Genomic DNA, 24,940 nt, shown 5'->3' with positions numbered 1-24,940 from the left:
CCAGCCAGTTCACTATCCTAGAGACCCTCTCCTTGTTATCGTTTCTCTTTGAGGATTGTGTTCTAAACCTCACATTCCTTTTTAGTTTGAGATTGGGCTTTCTTGGTTCTCCTGAGGCAGTAATCACTAGTTCATCTAGTTTCAGAATTTTTGTTGTTATTTTGTGCCTCCTACTTTATCCTTATGAGTTTGTCTTTAACAGGTTTCTTTTTCTGTTTTTTGTTTTTTTTTAATTTAAAGATACGGTGTCACTTTGTCACCCAAGCTTTGGAGTGCAGTGTCGCTGTCGACCTGCAGCCTCGACCTCCTGGGCTCAAGCAGTCCTCCTGCTTCAGCCCCCCAAGTAGCTGGGACTACAGTGTATGCCACCACACCCAGCTACTTTTTGCATTTTTTGTAGAGACGGGGTTTTGCCATGTTACCCAGGCTGGTCTCAAACTCATGAGCTCAAGCTATCTGCCCACCTCGGACACTCAAAGTGTTGGGATTATAGGCATTAGCCACTGCGTCCCGCCTAACAATATTTTTTCTGCTTGGTTTTAAGAAGGTTTCAGGAGGGAGCAAAATTAAATCTGTCATCTTAATCCAGACACTGCTATGAGAAATGATACATAAGGTTTTAAATGTATATTTTGTGTCTTTTAGTTTGGATCAGTTATTTTAAGAAATACGTGTAAAATGTGTAATTTTTTTCTTTTTTTGCTCACTTTCCTCCCAAACATCTGGTCATGGTATTCATTGTGCTGTTTTTTTGTTTTGACATTTTGCTGTTGAGGTGGTAACACAGAAACCTTTGTCAGCAAGGTCATTCCAAATGGTGAAATAATTTTAAAAGTTTACTGCTCTTGGGAAGCTGAGGCACAAGAATCGCTTGAACCTAGGAAGCAGAGGTTGCAGTGAGCTGAGATGGTGCCACAGCACTCCAGTCTGGGTGATGGAGTGAGACTCTGTCTATCTCCAAAAAAAAAAAAAAAGAAAGAGGTGCCAGGCATGGTGGCTCATGCCTATAATCCCAGCACTTTGGAAGGCTAAGGAGGGTGGATCACCTGAGGTCAGGAGTTCAAGACCAGCTTGGTCAACATGGTAAATCCCTGTCTTTACTAAGTATACAAAAATTAGCTGGGCATGGTGGCTGGCGCCTGTAATCTCAGCTACTCAGGAGGTTGAAGCAGGAGAATTGCTTGAACCCAGGAGGCAGAGGTTACAGTGAGCAGAGATTGCGCCATTGCGCTGCAGCCTGGGCAACAAGAGCGAAATTTTGCCAAAAAAAAAAAAAAAAAAGGTTGACTGCTGTGTTGTCATTATAAGTGGAAATCAGTCACGCTGCCTGTCAGGGAGCCCGGTGCTTGTACTTTGTATAGACATTCAATAGTTAGCAGGTCATGTTCACGCAGTCTCAGATGCCCTCCTGAAAGGAGCTCATCCTTGTCAGGATGACTGGGAACAAATTAGGAGGTAAATGCTCCAGTTCATACTCCAATTCTTCCATTCCTGTGTCTTCCTTTGCTGTGCTGCTTTTCCTCACGCGTTTGATGTTCACTCTCACTGCCTCTTTCTTTCCCTGTACTACTGTTTTTGGCCAGCTGGAGACCAAAAGTACCTTGTCCACATGCAGAAAAACTTTGACATCTTTAAGGCTCATTACACAGTAATCAGTTGTATAGGTCTTAGTTTCAGAGACCTGTAAATAGAAACTAGTTGTGATAAATTAGTAATAGCCAAGAGCAACATTTATTGAGCACTTCCTTGTGTGCTTCACAATGTCCTAAGCATTTTATATATTTTTGAATTAATCCTCCCAACAGCCCAACAATGCAGATACTATATTTTTAATTTTTTTTTAATTGAGATGGAGTCTCAGTCTGTGGCCCAGGCTGGAGTGCAGTGGCACAATGTTAGCCCACTGCAACCCCTGCCTCCTGGGTTCAAGTGATTTTTCTGTCTCAGCCTCCTGAGTAGTTGAGCCCACAGGCATGTGCTACCACGCCTGGCTAATTTTTTCTAATTTTAGTGGAGATGGAGTTTCACCGAATTAGCCAGGATGGTCTTGATCTCCTGACCTTGTGGTCCACCTACCTCGGCCTCCAAAAGTGCTGAGATTACAAGTATGAACCACCTCGCCCCGCCTTTAATTTTTATTTTATTTTTAATTAATTAATTACTTTTGGACGTAGGGTTTCACTGTTTCCCAGGCTGGATTGCAGTGGCATGATCATGGCTCACTGCAGCCTCAATCTCCCAGGCTTAGGCCATCCTCCCACCTCAGCGTCTCTAGGAGCTGGGACTACAGTGCATGCCACCATGCCCAGCTAAGTTTTCTATTTTATAGAGGTCTCACTGTCTTGCCCAGGCTGGTCTCAAACTCCTGGGTTCAAGCAGTCCTCCCACCTTAGGCTCCCAGAGGGATAGTATTACAGGCCTGAGCCACTATGCCGTGCCTTGTAGGCACCATTTTTTCCTGCATTTTATAGATCAAGAGACTAAATCTCAAAGAGGTTAAATAATTTGCCTTTGGTTTGCCCAAGACCCTATGGCTCCTAGGAGGTAGAACCTGGAATTTTTTTCAGAATGTGTTTTATAAAAGTATTTTCAGTACCTTATTTTATACTGTAGTCTAGCTATCAAACCATCTTCGTGGGGAATCTGCAGCTTGCATTGTTTAGCTGTTAAAACCTATGCTTATAACTTGGGGAGAAAGATACTATAATGGTTTTTGTTATATCTGCAGTGAGTATTTATGAAATGTTTAAAAATTTGAAGTAAAGTCATTTAAAAAAATCTAAACTAAGTGGGATTTCAGAAACATTGTTTCATGATATATCAGTATCGATATATGAAACAACATTCAGGGAAGCAAAATATATCCTGTCTTATAGTGAAATAAACGCAGACCTTTGAAATCACATGACTCAAATGACTTTTTAAATACCTGTGGGTGAATTTTTGACACATTGTCAAGAAATAAAATATTCTGTTTTTCTTAGTGGAACAGTAAAATTCTTATGTTTGTCAGTAAACCTGTTCATTTAAGTTTATTTGCTTTAAAAGCTATAGTTGTCATTCAAATTGCCTTTTTTTGATACATAATAAATTGCACAGATTTTAAAGAGGATTTCAGACAAATAGGATATATTTTTCCATGTTGTGATATTTTGAGTATTTTCCACTGTAAAATCAAGTAGGAAATGTTTATTTGATAAGTGCTTAGAAATATGTCATTTGTATAGGCTAGTGAAGCATATAATGAAAAAAGTTCTAATACATGAATTGATAGTCTGTCTGAGGAGCTAAGACGTATTCAGCATATAACTTAGAGGTCAGTTTTAATTCGTTATGTAAGTGGGCCAATCTGTCTTAACTATTGCTTTTATCCTATCAATCCTTTGCTCTGAAATTAGGACCTACTAAAATAGAAATTGCCAGATTAGATTAGCACATTTTTCTGTCACTCTCCATTCTAAATAAAATTACATGAGCACAGCATTTTATTTTATTTTTTTGTAGAGACAGGGTCTCACTATGTTGCCAGACTGGTCTCGAACTCCTGAGCTCAAGCAATCCTCCAGCCTTGGCCTCCTAAAGTGCTAGGATTACAACAGGTGTGAATCACTGTACACCTTTAAACAGTATTTTAAAAATTTGTATTCTTTTCATTTTCCAAATGAACTAAACTATGTGTTTAAATTTATATGGCTTTCTCCTCCCCGTTCTAACTATAAGCCACATATTAACTTAGTGACTTTAGCTGCCATCGAACCTGTGTCTGTATTCCTGCTGTCCACATTCAGTTCTGTATGTCCAGCAGTCTCCTGGACGTGTCTGCAAAGCAGGCACCTCAAACATGTCTAAAACGGAACTCATCATTTCCCTTCATTACCTACTTTTCATCCAGTGTTCTCATCTTAGTAAGTGGGATTACTGTTCCACCAGCTGCTCAACCTAGAAACATGGAATAAACTTTTGTCCTTTATTGTTTGTTATGCCTTTAAAATAAATGTTGAATCAGTTTCTCTCCATTCTTACTGTCCCTTCATGATACAAGCCAGTGTCACCCCTAAAGTGATCTGTATGTAACCCCCTACCTCAACTGTCCAAGATTTTATTTATTTATTTGTTTGTTTGTTTGTTCGTTTGTTTATTTTTTGAGACCGAGTCTCACCCAGGCTGGAGTGCAGTGGCACACTGCAACCCCCGCTTCTAGGATTCAATGATTCTCATACCTCAGCCTCCCAGGTAGCTGGGATTACAGGTGCCTGCCACCATGCCTGGCTAATTTTGTATTTTTAGTAGAGACAGGTTTTACCATGTTGACCAGGCTGATCTCAAACTCCTGACCTCAGGTGATCAGCTCACTTTGGCCTCCCAACATACTGGGATTACAGCGTGAGCCACCATGCCCAGCCATAGTTGGATGATTTTTTAAAACAGCAATTTTGATCAAGTCTTCTTTCCCCTAAGTTGAAAAAACCTTTTAATTACTTCCATTTGTCCTTAACAGAAAGTTCAGATTCGTTAGCACAGATCCCTAACTTTGTACATTTAATTCTCTTGCTTTCTAACACTTAAATAAAAAGCAAACCAAAGCACCTAAAAACGTCTTAGCTAACTAACTCATTCTTGAAGTCTCAGCCTATTTATGCCACTTCCTAGGGCTTTCTTTCCCTGAACCCCTTTCCCTCCTGCATCTTGAAATACTGCATTTTAAAACACCCATCCTACCAATAGTTTTTTTGTTTTGTTTTGTTTTTTTCAGACAAGTCTCACTCTGTCATCCAGGCTGAAGTGCAGTGGCACAATCTTGGCTCACTGCAACTTCTGCCTCCCTGCAACTTCTGCCTCCCAGGTTCAAGTGATTCTCCTGCCTCAGCCTCCCAGGTAGCTGGGATTACTGGTGCCCACCCCCATGCCCGGCTAATTTTTATATTATTAGTAGAGACAGGGTTTCACCATCTTGGCCAGGCTGGTCTGGAACTTCTGACCTCAGGTGATCCACCTGCCTCAGCCTCCCAAAGCGCTGGGATTACAGGCATGAGCCACTGCACCGGCCTAGTTATTTGTTTTAAGGTAAATATTATGTAATTCATAATGTGAGGAAAATAATGACAAGTATTTATATTATACCCATGAAGTGCTGGTACTACTCTAGGCACTTTATGTATTTTAATTCATTTAATACTAACAACAGCGTCTTGATACGTACCATCACCCTATTTTTCAGATGGAGAGATTGAGGCATAGAGAGTTTTAAGTAATTTATCCAAGATCATACAACCACTAAGTAGTGGAATCAGAATTTGAACCCAGGCATTCTGGCTCCAGAATATGTGCTTCTAAGCACTGCTTGGGCTGCTTGACCAAGAGCTCAGGACCTAGCTTTTGTCGTTAATTGCTGAATTGCTAGTTGTATCAGTTTCCTGGTGCCGCTATAACAAAGTATTACTTAACAGTTTTGGAGAATAGAAGTCTGAACTAAAAGGCATCAGCAGAGCCATCGTCCTTCTGTAGGCTCTAGGAAATAATTCTTTCTTTTTTTAGCCTTTTCTAGTTTCTAGCATCCCAAGTGTCCTTGGCTTAATGGCAGCATGATTCCAATCTGCCTGTTGCCATCTTTTCAAGGCAGCCTAGGTTTTTTCTACCAAGCACTTAACAGTTCTTCCAGCCTCTTACATTACTCAATTCCAAAGCCACTTTCACATTTTTAGGTATGTTAGCAGTAGTACCCACTTCCTGTTCCAAAAGTTGGGAGTTTCCTAAGGCCACTATAACAAAGTACTACAAATGAGGTAGCTTTAAAAAATATGAATTTATTGTCTAACAGTCCTGGAAGCCAGAAGTCTGAAATCATGAGTCAGCAGGGTTGGTTTTTCTGAAGGCTCTCAAAGAGAATCTGTTCTATGCCTGTCTCCTAGCTTCTGGCAGTCATTGACATTTCTTGGTTTACAGAGACATCACTCTAGTCTCTGCCTCTGTCTTCACGTTACCTTCTTTTCTTTTCTTTTTCTTTTTTTTTTTTTTTTTTTTAAGACGGAGTCTTGCTCTCTCAGGCTGGAGTACAGTGACACCATCTTGGCTCACCACAACCTCTGTCTCCCAGGTTTAAGTGATTCTCCTGCCTCAGCCTTCTGAGTGGCTGGGACTATAGGCACGTGCCATCACGCCCAGCTAATTTTTTGTATTTTTGGTAGAGACAGCGTTTCATCACATTAGCCAGGATGATCTCCATCTCCTGACCTTGTGATCCGTTCACCTTGGCCTCCCAAAGTGGTGGGATTACAAGCATGAGCCACCACACCCAGCCCATTACTTTCTTTTTTATGTGTCACCCTGGGTCCACTCCTTTTCTAAGGATACAAGTCATTTTTGATTTAGGGGCCACCCTAAATCCAGGATGATTTTTATCTCAAGATCCTTAATTAATTATATCTGCAAAGACCCTATTTCCAAATAAGATCACATCCTGAGGCTTCAAGTGGATGTGAACTTTGGGAACATTATTCAACCAATTTCACTAGTGTTCTTTATTCTTCATTTCTGTGGGTTTGTTTAGAAACTAAACTTGAAACTTACTGTTAGTAATTAACCTTCTACTTATCTAGCCTAGGTAAAAGTCAGAGAAGCTTTAAATTGTAGACATATAATATGTATGTTTGCTCTTAATTATATTTTTAGCAAACCTTTGCTTGCCAGCCTGTCTTCTCTTTGACACCCTATGAGTCCTTGAGAATGTGTGCCGAGTGGTACCTTTAGGGAAGCCTGACCTGTTTGTGTGAACCTGAGGAACATGGTAGGCCTTATAGGATCCAGAGCTTCTGCAGAACCACATTGTAACTCCAAAACCAAATATACATACGTGAAGTATATTTATACAGGAAAGCTGTTGTCACTTTTAAAATGAGAGCAGATAATTTTGATTATATAAACAGTGTATGTAAGCCAAGGACCTAAGTATAAAAAAATAACTTTTTAGCCCGGCACGGTGGCTCACGCCTATAATCCTAGCACTTTGGGGGGCCAAAGAGGGTGGATTGCTTGAGGCCAGGAGTTCAAGACCAGCCTGGTCAACATGGCAAAACCCTGTCTCTAATAAAAATATGAGAATTGGCTGGGCATGGTGGTGTGTGGCTATAGTCCCAGTGATTTGGGAGGCTGAGGCAGGAGAATCACTTGAACCCAGGACATGGAGGTTGTGGTGAGCCAAGATCACACCACTGCACTCCAGCCTGGTCAACAGAGTGAGACTCCATCTCAAAAAAAAAAAAAGAAAGAAAAAAATTAAATACAACAAAACAGACCAAGGAAACCCCAACTTTTCTTTGAATGGATTAGTGAATATTCGCTGTTTTGCCACTTTATGCTTTAATGAATTTATTCTTCTGTGGCTTTAAGAAGAAAAATGTTAAGTCACTGAATACTGTATCCCTTATCTAAAGGTTGAGTATCCCTTATCTAAAATGCTCATTTGCATTATACCTACCAGTTGAGCATTCCTAATCTGAAAATCTGAAATACTCCAATGAGCATTTCCTTTGAATGGCATGTTGGCACTCAGAAACTTTTGGATTTCAGATTTTCAGATTAAGGATACTCTACTCGTTTCCTTTTATTTATCTGTGATTTAATAGCCCTTCTTCAGAATTACTGAATGACTCATTCTGGGAATGCTGCTAAATTTTTATTCATTTATTACTTTAATAATATTTAACATTTATTGATCACTGATGTGCCCAGACACTATGATAGATGCTTTATCAGTATAACTTTAAGTCTTATGTGGCCTGAAGGCAGGTTTTATTATATCTTCATTTTACAAGTGAGGTAAATAAAATAAGTTAGAGACTCAGAGAGGTTGTGTCTTGTCTATGTCCACATATCTTATACGCAGATTTAAAGCCAGATCTATTTTAAAGCCCTGTGCTTTCTTTTTTTTGAGACAGAGTTTCGCTCTTGTTACCCAGGCTGGAGTGCAATAGTGCGATCTTGGCTCACCCCAACCTCTGCCTCCTGGGTTCAGACAATTTTCCTGCCTCAGCCTCCTGAGTAGCTGGGATTACAGGCACTCCAGCTTGGGCAACAGAATGAGACACACCACCATGCCCAGCTAATTTTTTGTATTTTTAGTAGAGACGGGGTTTCACCATGTTGACCAGGATGGTCTCGATCTCTTGACCTCGTGATCCACCTGCCTCGGCCTCTCAAAGTGCTGGGATTACAGGCTTGAGCCACCGCACCCGACAGCCCTGTTCTTTCAGTTTCCTCAGTTCGCCATTGAGTAAACAGGAAAATCAGACTCATTATCTTCAAGTGCCTCACACATACTCTTGAATTCCTTTTGAGTGGGAACAGAAATCCCATTGTATGTGTCCCTCTACATCTAGTCCTAGATATTAATTTGCCTTGTTTCTTTTAGGTTAGTGACCATCTCTGTTGGTCTTTAACTCTATTAAAAGTAAATGAAAGCTTAGGAGGATTTTAGGTAGGAGAGGAAGCTCCTCTTCTCTCCAGTTTGAGCCTTAGTTGTACAGAAGTAAAGAAGAGGGATGAGAAATTAGAGATAACACCTTCAAGAACCAGAACTTAGCAAAGCATTTATACTATTTTGATGGAACTATTTCTAAATTTTATTATAAAGTTAGCCACGTATGGTGGCACATGTCTGTAGTCCTAGCTACTTGGGAGACTGAGGCAGGAGAATTGCTTGAGCCTAGGAGTCTGAGTGCACAGTGAGCCATGACGGTGCCATGCACTCTAGCCTGGGAGACAGAGTGAGACCCTGTCTCTAAAATAAATTTATTTTCTTCTAAAATAATTCTAAATACATTGTGTTTATCATATTGTTACATTGATGATCTTAAAGTTGATTGAGATGTCGCTGAAACTGGCTTCCACAAAGTACTCTCATGTGGTTCTGAATTTCGAGGTAATCTTTCTTTGTGTCATGTTTTTTATATGTCCTTTCAAGTAAATCAAGAGTAAATCAAGTTTGACTAAGGACTGCAGGGATTTCTTTTGAGCACATATATTGAGTTTTAGTGCATAAGCTTTGTTTTAACTTTTCACTGGGTAGATGAAACTGTCAGATAAGTGGCATTATATCTAACATATAAAGTGTTTTCCCCCATTTTTAAACAGAGAAGAAGATACAGAAAATGAAAATGAAAAGAAAATTTGGTACTACAGCACAAAGGTCCAGCTTGCAGAATTAATTGACTGTCTAGACAAAGATTATTGGGAAGCAGAACTCTGCAAAATTCTAGAAGAAATGCGTGAAGAAATCCACCGACACATGGACATAACTGAAGACCTGACCAATAAGGCTCGGGGCAGTAACAAGTCCTTTCTGGCGGCAGCTAATGGTGAGAAGGGCATTTTTCTCATTATATTTTTGTTAAGTGTGAGTTAAACTGTTGGTATGAAATCACTTCAAAATTTGAAAATAGATTAAAATTTTCTAGTACAGTCATGTATTGCTTAATGATGGGGATACATTCTGAAAAATGTGTCATTTGGTGATGTCATCATTGTGTGAACATCATAGAGTACACTTATACAAACCTAGGTGATAGGGCTTCCTATACACCTTGGTTATACGGCATAGCCTGTTGCTGCTAGGCTCCAAACCTGTATGTCATGTGACTCTACTGAATCCCATAAGCAGTTCTAGCACAATGCTAGGAATTTGTGTATCTAACCATATCTAAACATTTAAACAGGTACTACATTATAATCTTATGGGATCAATGTCATGTATGTGGTTCCTGGTTGACCAAAACATTGTACAGTGCATGACTGTGTGTATATTTTACTTTAGTTCTCCATATTTCATTTTCCCAAGAGAACCTTGTTCATTCCAACATAAATTAGGGATGCTATACATTTAGTGTTTTATTTCTGCCTTGGGTCTTTACTAATATTCCCCAAAGTGTTAGTTTCTTTTTTTAATTCAAGTACCTTATTAAACTTGTTTGGCATTCCAGTTTTTAATTTTAAGAAATAATATTCTTTTTGAACTTTTTGCCTTTTTAAAAAAATAAAACTTCAAACTTTAGAATAGTTTTAGATTTATACAAAAGTTGCAAAGATAGTAGAGGGTTTCTATATATCCTGCACTTGGTTGCCCCTGTTATTTATGTCTTAGATTCGTGTGGGATATTTGTTATAACTAATGGACCAGTATTGATATGCTGTTATTAACTCGAGTCCATATTCAAATTTTCTTAGTTTTTACTAAGGAAACTTTTCTGCCTCATGATCCTATACCACATGATATTTAGTCATGTTTTGCTCTAGATTGTCAGTTTCTCGTATTTTCCTTGTTTTTGACAGCCTTGACAGTTTTGAGGAGTACTAGTTAGGTATTTTGTAGAATGCATTCATTATAGGTTTTTTCTCATGGTTAGCCTAGGTTTATGCATTTTGGGGAGGAAGACCACAAATTTGAAGTGCAATCTGCATCTTCTTATTGAGTGCATACTGTAATCGTTACTTACCGCTGATGATGCTAACCCTGGTCCCCTGGGTGAAGCAATATTTGTCAGGTTTCTCCACATCTTCCCCTATCCCCTCAGCCCCCCAATACTGTACTTTGTGGAAGCAAGTCACTATAAACAGCCACATTTAGGGGGTGGGGAGTTGTGTTCTACCTTCTTGAAGGGGCAATATCTACATACATTATTTGGAATTTTTCTGCACAGATTTGTTTATTCATTTATTTTTTCAGGCATTTATTTCAGTGAGTGTAGATTGTTGGATATCTATTTTATCTATTTTATACTTATTGGATTATAATTGGATATTTATTAGGTTATAATTCAGTGTCACCTTATTTATTTTGTTGCTCAACTTTTTTTTGAGTTATAAATACATATATATCTTAAAACTTTAAATAGTATAAAAGGATGTACTGTGAAAAATGAGTGTCCTTCCTTCATAATCTTCAATCTGACCTTCCTTTCTCCAGAGGTAATCATTATTGCTATATTTTTTATCCTGCCAGATGTATTCAGTGCATGTTTAATAAATACCACCTGTGTTTTCTAATATAGCCATCCCTCGGTATTCTCAAGGATTACTTCCAGAGCCCTTTGCAGATAGCAAAATCCGTGATGCCCAAGTCCTGCAGTCAGCCCTGTGGAACCTGCTGTAATGAAAAGCTTGCATTCTATATCCAAGGGTTCTGCAACCTGAGAATACTATATTTTCAATTCAACGTTGGTTGAATCCAAGGATGCAGGACCTTTGGCCACAGAGGGCCAACTGTAGTACATTTTAAGTTTTAACTTAGATAAAATTGTTAGGTTAAGATTCTGCAAAAATAAATAAATAAATAAATAAATAGGATTCTGCAAGTACACTTATAAGTGCTTGGTTCTGGGTTGTGTTCTTCTGCATACATTATCTGCTATACATACAATCCTATTAATTTTCTACATTCTCCATTTGCTTAAAAATAGAATGTTTATATTTAATAAAGATACTCAGCTGTATCCAAGCTTGTTCTCACCTATTCTGTATCAGTATTCCTGTGAATTTATGCATATTTTTGGAGAATGATAGGCTCTCACGTATAAATACCGTAGGACACAAATATACCTTGTTTTCAGAAAAAAGCATTCTTAGTTACCATGAATTGTTAAATTATATATATTCATATCTGGTAGTTGGAAGTATTTCTCTATTAGATCTGTTTAGAAAAATGTATAATTTTTTCATTAGAAAAGTTTTAGTCTTCAGAAGTCTTTGGGAAATCAGTAATAGCAGTAACACAATCTCCCCTCCATATAGGTCAAATCATAGGAACTTTTAATAACTTCAGTCAGCTTACTTCCCCCCTTAATTTCCTTTTATGAATCATGGCATTAAAATAGACAAATCCCTTTTTGCTCTCCTGTGTTTTAGTACAATAACAGAAAACCATCTTTAGTCCCCTAAAAGGCAATGTGAGATATGGTTTTATAAAGTATGTTGAATTAGAAATATTTTCCAGAATAAAAAAGAAAAAAAATATTTTCCAGGGTGAGCTTGTCTGTACAAAATTATATATACAGTATAATCATAGTTAAAGAACAAAATCGAAACAGGAATGGATAATCAAAAGTGTTAAGTGGTCTGATTTGTTGGAATATAAAAAGTAAAAATGTTAATATAAGAGAATTGGTAAAGTTCTTTATGAATTATCATGTGATAGAACATTGCGTATTGGAGGATTAAATAAAGTACCATGCAAAAACTGTGCCTGGGTCATTGAGAGACTTAGATCTCCTCCTCTAAATAACCAACTAGATCAGCTTTTATCATTAAAAAATAACCAGTTAGCATAGTAGAATTGTAGTTGGTTTCCTTTTCATATTTTTAAAATTTCCTACAATGAGCATGTTATATTTCAGTATAATTCAGCATGTAATGTACTTTTAAAAATTAGTTAAACCTTTTGTAGTTATCAAGAGCAACAAAGAGAGCATTGAGCTTTAGGTCACAATATGTTCTTAGAAAGTCAGATGACTAAAATGTATGTGCTGTCAGATTGCCTTGCAACCTGCAGTTATCCTCTTAGCTCTACATGGAGTACATGTAAATAAGATGAGTTGCACCTTGGATTTAATGGTGAGATCTGGACCAAAAATGGCAGACATAAATATTTTCTTTCTCCCCACCCTGGCCATTTTTTTTTTTTTTTTTGGTTAAGATACAACATCAACCTAGTACTAGAGGAGGAGGGATTCACGAGAATTGAAAATTGATAGAGAAGAGAAGGGGAAACTAACATTTTGAGTGCCTACTGTGGGCCAGGTGCTTAACTAGGTCTTTTACAATTCTTTAATTCTCTCAGCAACTTTTTAAGGAGTGTATTGGCAATGAATTGAACGTTCAGGTAGAAGAATTCCCCACTAAAACACCAGTTCACCACCTTTATTTGCTGTCTCTTATAACCAAGTCTTGGCTATGATAGTCAGTTTAGGATCACCCAGTTCAGGTAAATACCCAAATTAATATCTAATAATGTTCTTTTTTTGAGGGGAGGGAGGAGGGGAGGAAGGCAGGAAGGGAGGGAAGGAGGAAGGGAGGAAGGAGGGGATGAAGGAAGGAAGGAAGGGAGGATGGGGGAGGGAGGGAGGGAAGGGAAGGAAGGAAATCAAGCAATGAGAGAGACATTGCTGACCTGGATCTAGAGGTTTACAAGTTGATTTCTTTCTTTTCTTTTTTTTTTTTTTTGAGAGAAGGAAAGAAAAAAAATGAGTAAAGGAGAGGAAGAAAGAGGAAGAGAAAGAGGGAGCGTGAACGGAAATACTGCTTTATTCTGAAAAAAAAAAAAAAAAAAATGGGTATTAATAGTGGCCAATCAGTGTTTCATTTAAACCTATGAGTAGGTGTGATGTGGTATTGACAACAATGTATATTTTGTGTATTTGAAGTGGAGAGCTCTATAAATATTAAGTTTACTTATTCCGGATCTGAGTTCGAGTCCTTGATATCCTTATTAATTTTCTGTCTCATTGAATCTAAGTCTCTATGTATCTGGGTGTTAGGATCGCTAGCTCTTGTTGTTGCATTGATCCTTTTACCACTATATCTTTGTCGCTTTAAAATCTATTTTATCTGATACGAGAATTGCAACTCCTGCTTTTTATTTATTTATTTTTGCTCTCCATTTGGTTGGTAAATCTTTCTCCATCCCTTTGTTTTGAGTCTTTGTGTATCCTTGCATGTGAAACAGGTCTGGATGTAACATGCCCTTGGGTTTTGGCTGGGTCTTTTGATTGGGGGATTTAGTCAATTTAAATTTAGGGTTCTGCCATTTGATGTTAACTGGCTGTTTTATCCATTCGTTGATGTAAATTCTTCTTTATGTTGGTGCTCTTTACTTTTTGGTATATTTTTCAAAAGGCTAATACTGGTTGGTTGTTTCTGTGTGTAATGCTTCTTTCAGAAGCTCTTGTAAAGCAGGCCTGGTGGTAATAAAATCTCTGAGTTCTTGCTTGTTCGTAAAAGATTTTATTTTTCCTTCAGTTGTGAAGCTTAGTTTGGCTGGATATGAAATTCTGGGCTGAAGGTTCTGTTCTTTGAGGATGTTGAATATTGGCCCCCACTCTCTTCTGGCTTGTAGAGTTTCTGCTGAGAGATCTGCTGTAAGTCTGATAGGCTTGTCTTTGTGGGTAACCTGACCTTTCTCTCTGGCTGCCCTTAGTATTTTCTCCTTCGTTTCAAACCTGGTGAATCTAACGATTATGTGCCTTGGGGTTGCTCTTCTTGAGGAATATCTTTGTGGTGGTCTCTGTATTACCTGGGGTACATTGACCTGCTTTGCTAGTTTAGGAAAATTTTCCTGAATAATATCCTGAAGGGTATTTTCCAGCTTGGATTCATTCTCTCCTTCGCATTCAGGTACACCTATCAAATGTTGATTTGGTCTTTTCACATAATCCCACATTTCTTGTAGACTTTGCTCGTTCCTTTTTATCCTTTGTTCTCTAATCTTGTCTTCTTGTTTTCTTTCATTAAGTTGGACTTTGACCTCTGATATCCTTTCTTCTTGCTTGAACAATTCGAGCGTTTAAACCTGTGCATACTTCTTGGTGTTCCTGTATTGTATTCTTCGGTTCCATTAATTCACTTATATTCCTCTCTGAGTTGTCTTTTCTCAATAGGATTTCATCAAACCTTTTTTCAAAGTTCTTAGTTTCTTTACATTGGGCTACAACATGTTCTTTTAACTCACAGAAGTTTCTTATTATCCATTCCTTGAAGCGTGATTCTGTTATTGGGATGCGCTCATTCTCCATCAAGCCTTGTTCCGTTGTTGATGTGGAACTGTGATCATCTTTAGAGGGAGAGGCGTTCTGATTTTGAGTATTCTCAGCCTTTTTACGCTGGTTTCTTCCCATCTTTGTAAATTTATCCTCCTGTCGTCTTTGAAATTACCAACTTTCAGATTAGGTCTCTTGAGTGGACGTCCAAGTTGTTAGTTCCCAGGGCCAGAACAGTGGCGTTAAGACTGGATGGTGCTTTTCTGCCCAGGATTCTCCTGTCTGGCTTCCTTCTTGTGTCCGAAATAGGCGACTCTGCCTTCCCGGGGCTCCAAACCTCTGTCAGAAGGGGAACCAGTCTCGTTTACTCTGCGCCTAGAGCTGCTGCGCCGGCCTCAGGAGTCGTGCTGGGGGCCTGTGTGGGTCCTCCAAACCTCGGTTAGAAGGGGAGCCAGCCCTGTTTACTCTGCTCTGAGAGCTGCCGCGCCGAGGTGCCGGCAAAACCGCTGCGCCGTCCACAAGAGTCACGCTGGCGACCCGTGTGACTCCTCCACTGGGGATCTTCTGCTCCGTGAGCGACCTGAATTTGTCTGAAAGTGTGGCATCCTCTAGTTCTCTGCGCTTTAACTGCAATCCCGAGATGTTAGCGATCGGCCATCTTGGATCCTGCCCCCTAATAATGTTCTTTAACTTGGGGTTTTATGAGATGAAAACAATGGAAACTGCTGGAGTTCTGGTAATAGTAGCCAAGTATAATTTGCAGCATGATAACAGGAATTTCAGAATTATAGTCTGTCCTGATGACTTTGACTTGATGTTAACCTCTCAAACAAAATACTGCATTTCTAATGTATAGCTCTCTGGTTTTTATATACACGAATGTCTACTTTAGGAGAGTTTAATTCTGTTTTTGATAGTTAAATTTTTCTTCTCCGTTTTTCCTCAATATTTTATGAAAAATTTAAAATACACAGAAAGGTTGAAAGAATTATACAGTTACTAGCCTGACCAACATGGCAAAACCCTGTCTTTACTAAAAATAGAAAAATTAGCGGGTGGGATGGCGCACGCCTGTAATTTCAGCTATTCAGGAAGCTGAGGCAGGAGAATCGCTTGAATCTGGGTGGTTGCAGTGAGCCGAGATCGTGCCACTGCACTCCAGCCTGGAAAATAGAGCGAGACTTTGTCTCCAAAAAAAAAAAAAATTATACAGTAAATAGCCATTTATTCATTATCTAGATCTGTACTTTATATATTTGTAGCTAAATATACAGCTTACTGTATTTGCTTTATTCTATGCCTGTATGGTAATTATGTCTTATAAGGCTTTATTTTTCTTATTTGAAGGAAGTTTACTTTTAGAAGAAATTTTTCTAAGTAGAGATGGTTTCTGAAACTGGGTAGGTTAATTATTTGTTTAGTTTTGAAATATCTATGCAAAGTGTAGAATATACATGTTTATAGAATGTGCATATTTAGTGTGGATTAGATACAATGTAATTTTCTTTCATCCTTTAATGTTTTTCTCTCTGTTGAACATTTTGGGTCTTTTTTCTTTTTCTTTTGCTGTTTGTTTGGTTTTTGTTTCTTTGTTTCTTTTGGTATTTAGTATTTTATGCCCTATGGTATTACAGTCTCGCTCGGTCACCCAGGCTGGAGTGCAGTGGCATGATCTCGGCTCACTACAGTCTCTGTTTCCCGGGTTCAAGCAATTCTCATGTCTCAGCCTCCCAAGTAGCTGGGCGTGCACCACCATGCACAGCTAATTTTTGTATTTTTGGTAGAGATGGGTTTCACCATGTTGGCCAGGTTGGTCTCAAGCTTCTAGCCTCAAGTGATTCACCTGCCTCGGCTTCCTGAAGTGCTGGGATTACAGGTGTGAGCTACCATGCCCGGCCCTATATTTGGTCTGTTTTTCTTATGGCTATGATTGCCATAGTTTTTTGAAACTAAAACCAGTATGAATGTGTGTATGTAAATGTGAATATATGTACACACATATATACAAGAGTGTTTAACAAGATAGACTATTTGAAATTAGAATCTTCACAGAAAATCAGAGAACTACGTGCTTTTCAACCAATTTAAATGGTCTAAACTTAGTAGGCAATTTTAAAAAGTTTTTTTGTTTGATTTTCATTAAATGGCACTGGGAAAGTAGGGAGGATGTGCAATGATTTGGTTAAGAAAAGCTACAGGATGTAGCTATGTTTGAAAGACAGCCGGCCATGGTGGCTCATGACTGTAATCCTAGCACTTCAGGAGGTCAGGAATTTGAGACCAGCCTGGCCAACTTAGTGAAACTCTGTCTCTACTAAAAATGCAAAACTCAGCCAGGTGTGGTGGTGCGCGCCTGTAGTCTCAGGTACTTGGGAGGCTGAGGTGGGAGACTTGCTTGAACCCAGGAGGTGGAGGTTGCAGTGAACCAAGGTCATGCCATTGCACTCCAGACTGCCAAGACTCCGTCTCAAAAAAAAAGAGGAAATCTGTGCCTCTAAGAAAAACAGATTATCGGTAACTATGTTTTCTTTTTCCAAGTAAAATGTTCTTTAAAATACAACAATTAAGGGCTGGGCACTGCTCACACCTGTAATCCCAGTAAGGGGGTTGCTTGAGGCTGGGAGTTCAAGACCAGCCTGAGCAACATAGTGAGACTTCAACTCTATTTTTTAAAATATTAAAAAATTAGCCATATATGGTGACACATACCTATAGTTCCATCTACTCGGGAGGCTGAGGTGGTAGGATCACTTTAGTCTAGGAGTTCAAGGTTACAGTGAGCTGTGATCACGCCAGTGTACTCGTGGGCAAGAGTGAGATTCTGTCTCTAAAAAAGTAAAAAAAAAAATTTTAAAGGGAACAAAAACCAATAAATCCAAACAGGAGTACTATGGGTTGAGTATGCATGGTATTAAAAGTGTTTCTCCTGGCCCGGTACAGTAGCTCATGCCTGTAATCTCAACACTTTGAGGGGCTGAAGTAGGCAGATCACCTGAGGTCAGGAGTTGGAGACCAGTCTGGCTAACGTGATGAAACCCCGTCTCTACTAAAAATATAAAAATTAACCTGGCTTGGTGGCGGTTGCCTGTAATCCCAGCTATTTGGGAAACTGAGGAAGGAGAATCACTTGAATCTGGGAGGTGGAGGTTGCAGTGAGCCAGGATCATACCACTGTGCTCCAGCCTGGGCAACAAGAGCATAACTCTGTATCAAAAAAAACAACAACAACAGGGCCAGGCACGGTGGCTCACGCCTGTAATCCCAGCACTTTGGGAGGCCAAGGCGGGTGGATCACAAGGTCAAGAGATCGAGACCATCCTGATCAACATGGTGAAACCCCATCTCTACTAAATATACAAAAAATTAGCTGGGCATGGTGGCGCGCACCTATGATCCCAGCTACTCAGGAGGCTGAGGCAGGAGAATTGCCTGAACCCAGGAGGCGGAGGTTGCGGTGAGCCGAGATCGTGCCATTGCACTCCAGCCTGGGTAACAAGAGCGAAACTCCGTCTCAAAAAAAAAAAACAAAAACAACACAACAACAGTATTTCTTCTTCTTCATAAATATTGTACTCTAGTTGGTATGTTTATTTTTATGAGGAAACAGTTTGGCAATTTCCAAACCGTTTTACTCTGTGTACTAGGAATGAAAAAATAACTAGATATGTTATAGGTAATGTGCAGATTTCTCACTGTCAGAGAAAGAAGTTACAAATAAGCAAGCAGGCAGTGCTAAATGAACCATGCACAGACAGATAGGCATTCACTCATACACATATGTACCCACACAAATACAGAAATAATATAGATGTGTATATTTATGACATTTCTTAGCTCTGTTGGCCGAGAGACCCTAGAACAGCAACACCCCAGTAATAACAAGTACAGCAAGCACCTAGATTGTGAGTTCTATCATTCTCCAATTTGTTCCTCAAAAAAGACCAAAGGCTCCTTAGAGAGATGGTAGATTCTAGGGCTGGGGCAGAGAAAATACAAGGTGAGCCCGGAGCATCTTGTAATACAGGAAAGTAAGAAAACACTGAAAGAATGAATGGATGGATGAATGAGTATGTGTCAAAAGGACTTTGGACTCGGAAAAAGTCCCAAATGGCCAAAGCTGAAACAATTTGTGCAACAAAATTTAAAGTGATAGTATTGCATGATAACCCAAAGAATGTAATTATCCATGAGTCCATATGGATATACTCTGTGTTCTGTACGCTGTCGTCCATCTATATCCTGTGGTCTGTAACATGCTGTAGTATCACTCTTAAGTTGAAAGAGGGTAAGTGTGCTTAGAGACTTAGTGACTCTCAGAACAGTTTAAGGGGCTTCAGAGAGAAAGTTGTTTCCAAATGGGCCTCTGTTTTCTCATTTTACATTTGAGAAAATGATGGCCTGGGGAGGTTAGGTAGCTTGCCCAGAGTCGCACAACTAATCCAAGTCAGATTTGCAGTAGGTTTGAGGTTTGTAGGTTTTGATCACTACAATGTGCTGCCCAGTCTGTGGGTCTATGTCAGCCTGAAGTTTTGGTCATCTGTCACAGCTATCCACGACAGATATCTATATCAAGCCTATATTTTAAAAAGATAGACTAATTTTTCTTTCTGTTTTTAAAAGAAGTAGAGCCCATAGTTAGCTTATGTTTTCTAGAAGTGAAGGCACACCAAATTGATTTAATTATCTAAATAAAATTTTGTTTTTTGTTTCATAGGTTTACTGCCTTAAAAATACTTGATTTTTTCTCTTTAATAGCTTGTATTGAAATTCTTAAGTGGCATTTGTGGTACTGTTCTATTTGGTTATGTATAGAAATAATTTTTTAATTTGTTTTTATTATAGAAGAAATTTTGGAATCCATAAGAGTCAAAAAGGGAGACATTGATAATGTTAAAAGCCCAGAAGAAACAGAAAAAGATAAGAATGAGACTGAGAATGACTCTAAAGATGCTGAGAAAAGCAGAGAAGAATTTGAAGACCAGTCCCTTGAAAAAGACAGCGACAACAAAACACCAGAGGATGTCCCTGAGCAAGGAAAATCTGAGGGTAAAAAAATTACTTGATTAAATTCATGCTTGATTAACTTCACGTTTCATCGGTATTATTTATGAAACCTCCAGTTTTTCTTGGAAAATGAAAGTGAAATATTACAAGCAACTGCTTAATTTAATATTTCTAAAGAGATCAGGATACTGTCCCCTCTTGTAAGGTGTAACAATTGTACTGAGTTGTATGTATTACTGGATTTGCTCTATTGTTAGACTCGCGTCTCTATACTTCCCATTAATTGCTATTTCCCTATCAAAAAGTACTATTTTTTATATTATTCCAGAATATACACTTTTGTATGTGATAAAATGTTCATTTTTATATTAATTACTTAAGCATTCTTAATATATTATGAAATATTCTTAAATACTCTTTGGATTACCTATTGCAGCACTATCCCAGAATCTTACTGCTTTAAAATGGCCATCCAGCAGAAGCAGGGTTTTTTGGTGATTCATAATTTTTAATAGTTGACTGAATGTGGCCATTTGTCCTGAAGCAATTTTAAAGAATATCTTTTAAGTTTTATTGTGCATTTTGCTGTAGAGCCAACAGAAGTTGGGGATAAAGGTAACTCTGTGTCAACAAATCTTGGCGACAACACAACAAATGCGTCTTCAGAAGAGACTAGTCCCTCTGAAGGGAGGAGCCCCGTGGGGTGTCTCTCAGAAACCCCTGATAGCAGCAACATGGCAGAGAAGAAGGTGGCATCTGAGCTCCCCCAGGATGTGCCAGGTACAGAGGGCAGCATATCAATGCCTCTGTAATGGGGGGAATCCTTCCCTTTTGTAGTAAAAGCCGAATGTCACCTAAAACTTTAAAGTATGTCTTCATTCATGCTGCTTGCTTACAGTGCCATCCCTGTTTGCTAAATTGTCACCTAACATTTGAAGTTTGATAAATGTCCTCGCAGTTAGTGCTTGAAACTCATCATAATTTTCATGCTTCTTAAACTTCATTTAGCTGTTTTTGTTTAATAGATTTATTTTTATATTTTGTCACCAGACCATAGTGGCAGATATTTTGGTTTTAATTACTTATGTACTAATGGCTCCATGTTGAATGATATGACCTTTCTAGTTCTGTAGATACTAACAAATTAATTTTATGTTTGCATGTGCTCATGTAATATTTATAGCATTTCAAACCGTAGTGTTATGGTAGAAAAATCATTATCACAAAACATTGTTGTGAGATGTATATTGCCATAAAAATGTAAGTTGACCAGTAATTCATATTTTCAGTTTTTAAAATTAGAGTTATACTCCAAGTAAATTATATCACACGAAGCATGTCCTGTTGCATAACATGGATTTTGACAACCTACAGTTGTTCTTATGGGGATGAGTTCCATTTGAGTACTGGTCAACAGTGAGCTGTATTCCTGAAAACACAGTTTAACAGGGTGCTACAGATAGGGATGTAAGTGTAAGCTCCAGAAGAACCACAGCAATCAGCAGTAAGTCCACTGTATTTTATATTGATGAGATATTGGTCATTAAGATTAAGAAAAGGGCCAGGCACAGTGGTTCATTAACGCCTATAATTTCAGCATTTTGGGAGGCTGAGGCAGGCGGATCACCTGAGGTCAGGAGTTTGAGACTAGCCTAGCCAACATGGTGAAACCTCATTTCTACTAAAAATACAAAAATTTGCCAGTTATGGTGGTGGGTGCCTGTAATCCCACCTACTCAGGAGGCTGGGGCAGGAGAATTGCTTGAACCCTGGAGGTGGAGGTTGCAGTGAGAGGAGATGGCACGGCTGTATTCCAGCCTGGTCAACAGTGAGACTTCATCTCCAAAAAAACAACAAAAAATGTTTTTAGTCTAGAAAAGAATAGGGACTTGGCATTGAGGGGTGAGGTGGAAATAATGTAATTGTCCTCAGATATTTGAAGGACTGTTGTGGGGGCATATGAGACTTGTTTTTAGAGATTTATGGTGTTAAGTCATAAATAGAAATTATAATAAAGATTATTTTGATGAAATATTAACAACTTAAAATTAGAGCTTTTTAGAAAATAGAAGTAATAAATTCCCTTTCACTAGAGGCATTCAGTAAGTACCCATAGAGATTATTTCAGTGAGAGTCTTTTATTGAATAGATTGGGGAAACCCAGATATCTGTCATTTGATTTTGTAATTTTATGGTTTAAGTTCTGGGTCCTATCCAGTTTTTTTAAAATTACATTATCCTGACTTACATTTTCAGGGTTAAAAGTTTGAAAATGGGTTTTTACCCCCAAAATAATGTGGAAAATATTTCATTCTATTGGAATCATGATTATATTCTTAGTAAATACTTTAAAAAATATTCTTTGTACTTTTACATTGATCAGTATATAGTGTAAACCTCAGTCTTACTAGTGGGCTAATATAAGATCTAGTTCTGTTTCTAAACCAAACTCAGCTAAGTAACAGCTATACTTAGATTTTAGCAGACATTTGCTTTGTAAGGTATTGTGTTACCAGTTTATTCATTTCTCTTGAGATATATGTTCTTTTGTTATTTGAATTATTTTAAGGGAGAAACTATTATCCTAGAATCTTACATACTTTTGATGAACTTTAAACGAATAATATATGTAAAACACTTAGGATTGTGCCTGACACATATTTACTGCTCAGTAAATGTTGGGTATTACTGTTAAGTGCTATTTACAGTTAACTTTTGAAGAGTGAGAAAGCCTAGCAAGAAGAGAATAATAAAACGAGTTAATTGAAATATACTTTTACTGATTCAGTTGTTAATCAACATAATTCTTGTAAATGAGAGCCTTTGTAGTTACACTTCACAGTTCAAATATAATAGTATTTTCATGTATATAAAAATATATTTATGGCCATGTGCAGTGGCTCATGCCTGTAATCCCAGCCCTTTGGGAGGCTGAGCTGGGCGGATCACCTGAAGTCAGGAGTTTGAGACCAGTCTGACCAACATGGTGAAGCATTATCGCTACTTAAAATGCAAAAATTAGCCAGGCATGTTGGCACATAGCTGTAATCCCAGCTACTTGGGAAGCTGAGGCAGGAGTATCGCTTATACTCGAGAGGTGGAGGTTGCAGTGAGCTGAGATCGTGCCACTGCACTCCAGCCTGGGCAACAGAGCAAGACTCCATCTCAAAAAAAAAAAAAAGAAAAAGAAAAACATGTGAAAACATAAGCAAGAAGTTTCAAGGAAACTAGAATGGGAGCAAATACAGCAATTGTCAGTAGCTGGCATCAGAGGAGATTTTGGGTCATTAGCAGGGTGAGAGTGCTCTACAGCTGAAGATGCTATCCCTACAGTAAATTCAAAACCTTCCCATTTAATAACTCATAGTTCTCTTCATGACTAGAGTAAAAAACAAAACAGAATTATCATACTTGTTCCCAAAACATGAGAAACATTTTTAAAAGACTTTATTAAATATGTCAGTTTTGGTCATCTGTCACAGATATTAAAGAGGAGTTTGGTACTTTTATAAAGTAGATAAGCATTGTAATAGGTTCCTGACTTCAGACGATAATAACAGGGATATGTCAGTGACCAAAATAGATAAGGTCTGGGCTCTTGGTGACTTACATTCTACTGGGCAGTAGACAGACTTAATATTGAGTTCTGACCTTCAGAGAGAATTACCTGCTTCCTTCTGTTTCTGTGGCTGCAGTTATTTATTCAGCAGATATTTATTGAGTGCCTACAATGTGCCTGGCAGTGTGCTAGACACTTTGTGGTATCTGTGGACCAAACTCTGTTGCCACTGTTTACTACCTGTGGTCAGTGGATGAGATGCCTTTTTAGAGGAATTGGGGTGGAAGAATGATTCAACGCAGATTAAGAACAATAGCCATGATAGAAGACATCTTATTTGGTTTTCTTTTTAAACTTTCAGATGTATTTAGACACCTAATTTAATGACTAAAACTTATCAATAAAAGATACTGTCAAATTGGAAAGCATTTCGGATGGAAAAATATTTTTGGTAAGGTTTTTTTTTTTTTTTGAGAGCCTCGCGCTTTCACACCAGGAGTGCAGTGGTATGATCACAGCTCACTGCAGCCTTGACCTCCCAGGCTCAAGCGATCCTCCCACCTCAGCCTCCTGAGTAGCTAAGACTGCAGATGTGCACTGCCATTCCCATCTTATTTATTTATTTATTTACTTACTTACTATTTTGTAGCAACAAGGTCTCACGTGTTGCCCAGGCCAGTCTCGAACTTCTAGGCTCAGGGCATCCTCCCACCTTAGCCTCTCAAAAGTGCTGGGATTACAGGCATGAACCACTGCACCCAGCAACTTTTAAAAACTGAAATGTAACCTGCAGTAAAGTTTACAGATATTAAGTGAATAACTTGATGGTTGTTTACAAAGTTAACACACTTGTGTAACCATATCGTGCCCCCTCTCAGCCACCACTACACCTAGCCCAACAAAGGTAATAACTATTCTGTCACCACCAATTGGTTTGGTTTGCCTTTTTAAAAAAAAAATAATGGAACCACATAGTATGTACTCTTTGATGCCTGATAGCTTTTTTCTCACCTCAACAAAATATCAATGAGAGCCATCCAGATATTGCTAGTAGCAGCAGCTCATTCTTTTTTATTGCAGTATGATATTCCATTATATAGATATGTCATGATTAATTTATTATTGTTACATGTTGGTGGTTATTTTAATGGTTTTTGGTTTGGGACCATTATGAAAAATACTATGAATATTTTACATGTTTCTTATGCACATATATATGAATTTCTAGAGATAAGCCTAGTTGTGGATTTTCTAGATCATGGGGCTGGTGTATGCTTATCTTTGATAGATACTGCTGAACAGTTTTCCACAGGTGTTGTGGAAGTATTCACTTCACCAGTGTATGAGAGTTCTAGCTCCTCTGCATCCTTGCTAACACTTGGTATCATCAGCATCACTCTTTTTCTTTTTGGAGGATTGAGGGGACATTCTGGTGGGTATGTAGGGATATATTATTGTTGTTTGCACTTGCCAGCTCCTTGGTGACTAAGGATGTTGAACATCTGTGTGTGTGTGTGTGTGTGTGTGTGTGTGAGCCATTTAGATATTGTCTTTTGGGAAGTACCTATATGCTCCTTTGGTCATTTTCTATAAATGGTCTGTTTTTTGCTTTGTAGTTGTTTCATGGGAGCAGGTA

The 24,940-nt window shown here is 38.5% G+C and overlaps 1 protein-coding gene across 42 annotated transcripts in view; it reads left to right on the top strand.

Annotated features, from left to right (window-relative positions):
• BPTF (bromodomain PHD finger transcription factor) overlaps positions 1-24,940 on the top strand; it is a 160,494-nt gene that overhangs the window by 31,426 nt on the left and 104,128 nt on the right. For 35 of the 42 annotated variants that reach the window (XM_078373580.1, XM_035300495.3, XM_078373569.1 and 32 more), the window contains exons 3-5: positions 9,130-9,353; positions 19,584-19,787; positions 20,337-20,525. In XM_078373580.1, coding sequence (XP_078229706.1) covers positions 9,130-9,353; positions 19,584-19,787; positions 20,337-20,525 — 617 coding nt within the window. The remainder of the gene's footprint in view (positions 1-9,129; positions 9,354-19,583; positions 19,788-20,336; positions 20,526-24,940) is intronic. The other 7 variants (XM_078373573.1, XM_035300492.3, XM_035300490.3 and 4 more) reach the window with 1 other exon arrangement.

This window comes from Callithrix jacchus, chromosome 5 (assembly GCF_049354715.1).
Source record: "Callithrix jacchus isolate 240 chromosome 5, calJac240_pri, whole genome shotgun sequence".
Classification (NCBI taxonomy): Eukaryota; Metazoa; Chordata; class Mammalia; order Primates; family Cebidae; genus Callithrix; species Callithrix jacchus.
This window is presented reverse-complemented; position numbering and strand designations above follow the sequence as displayed.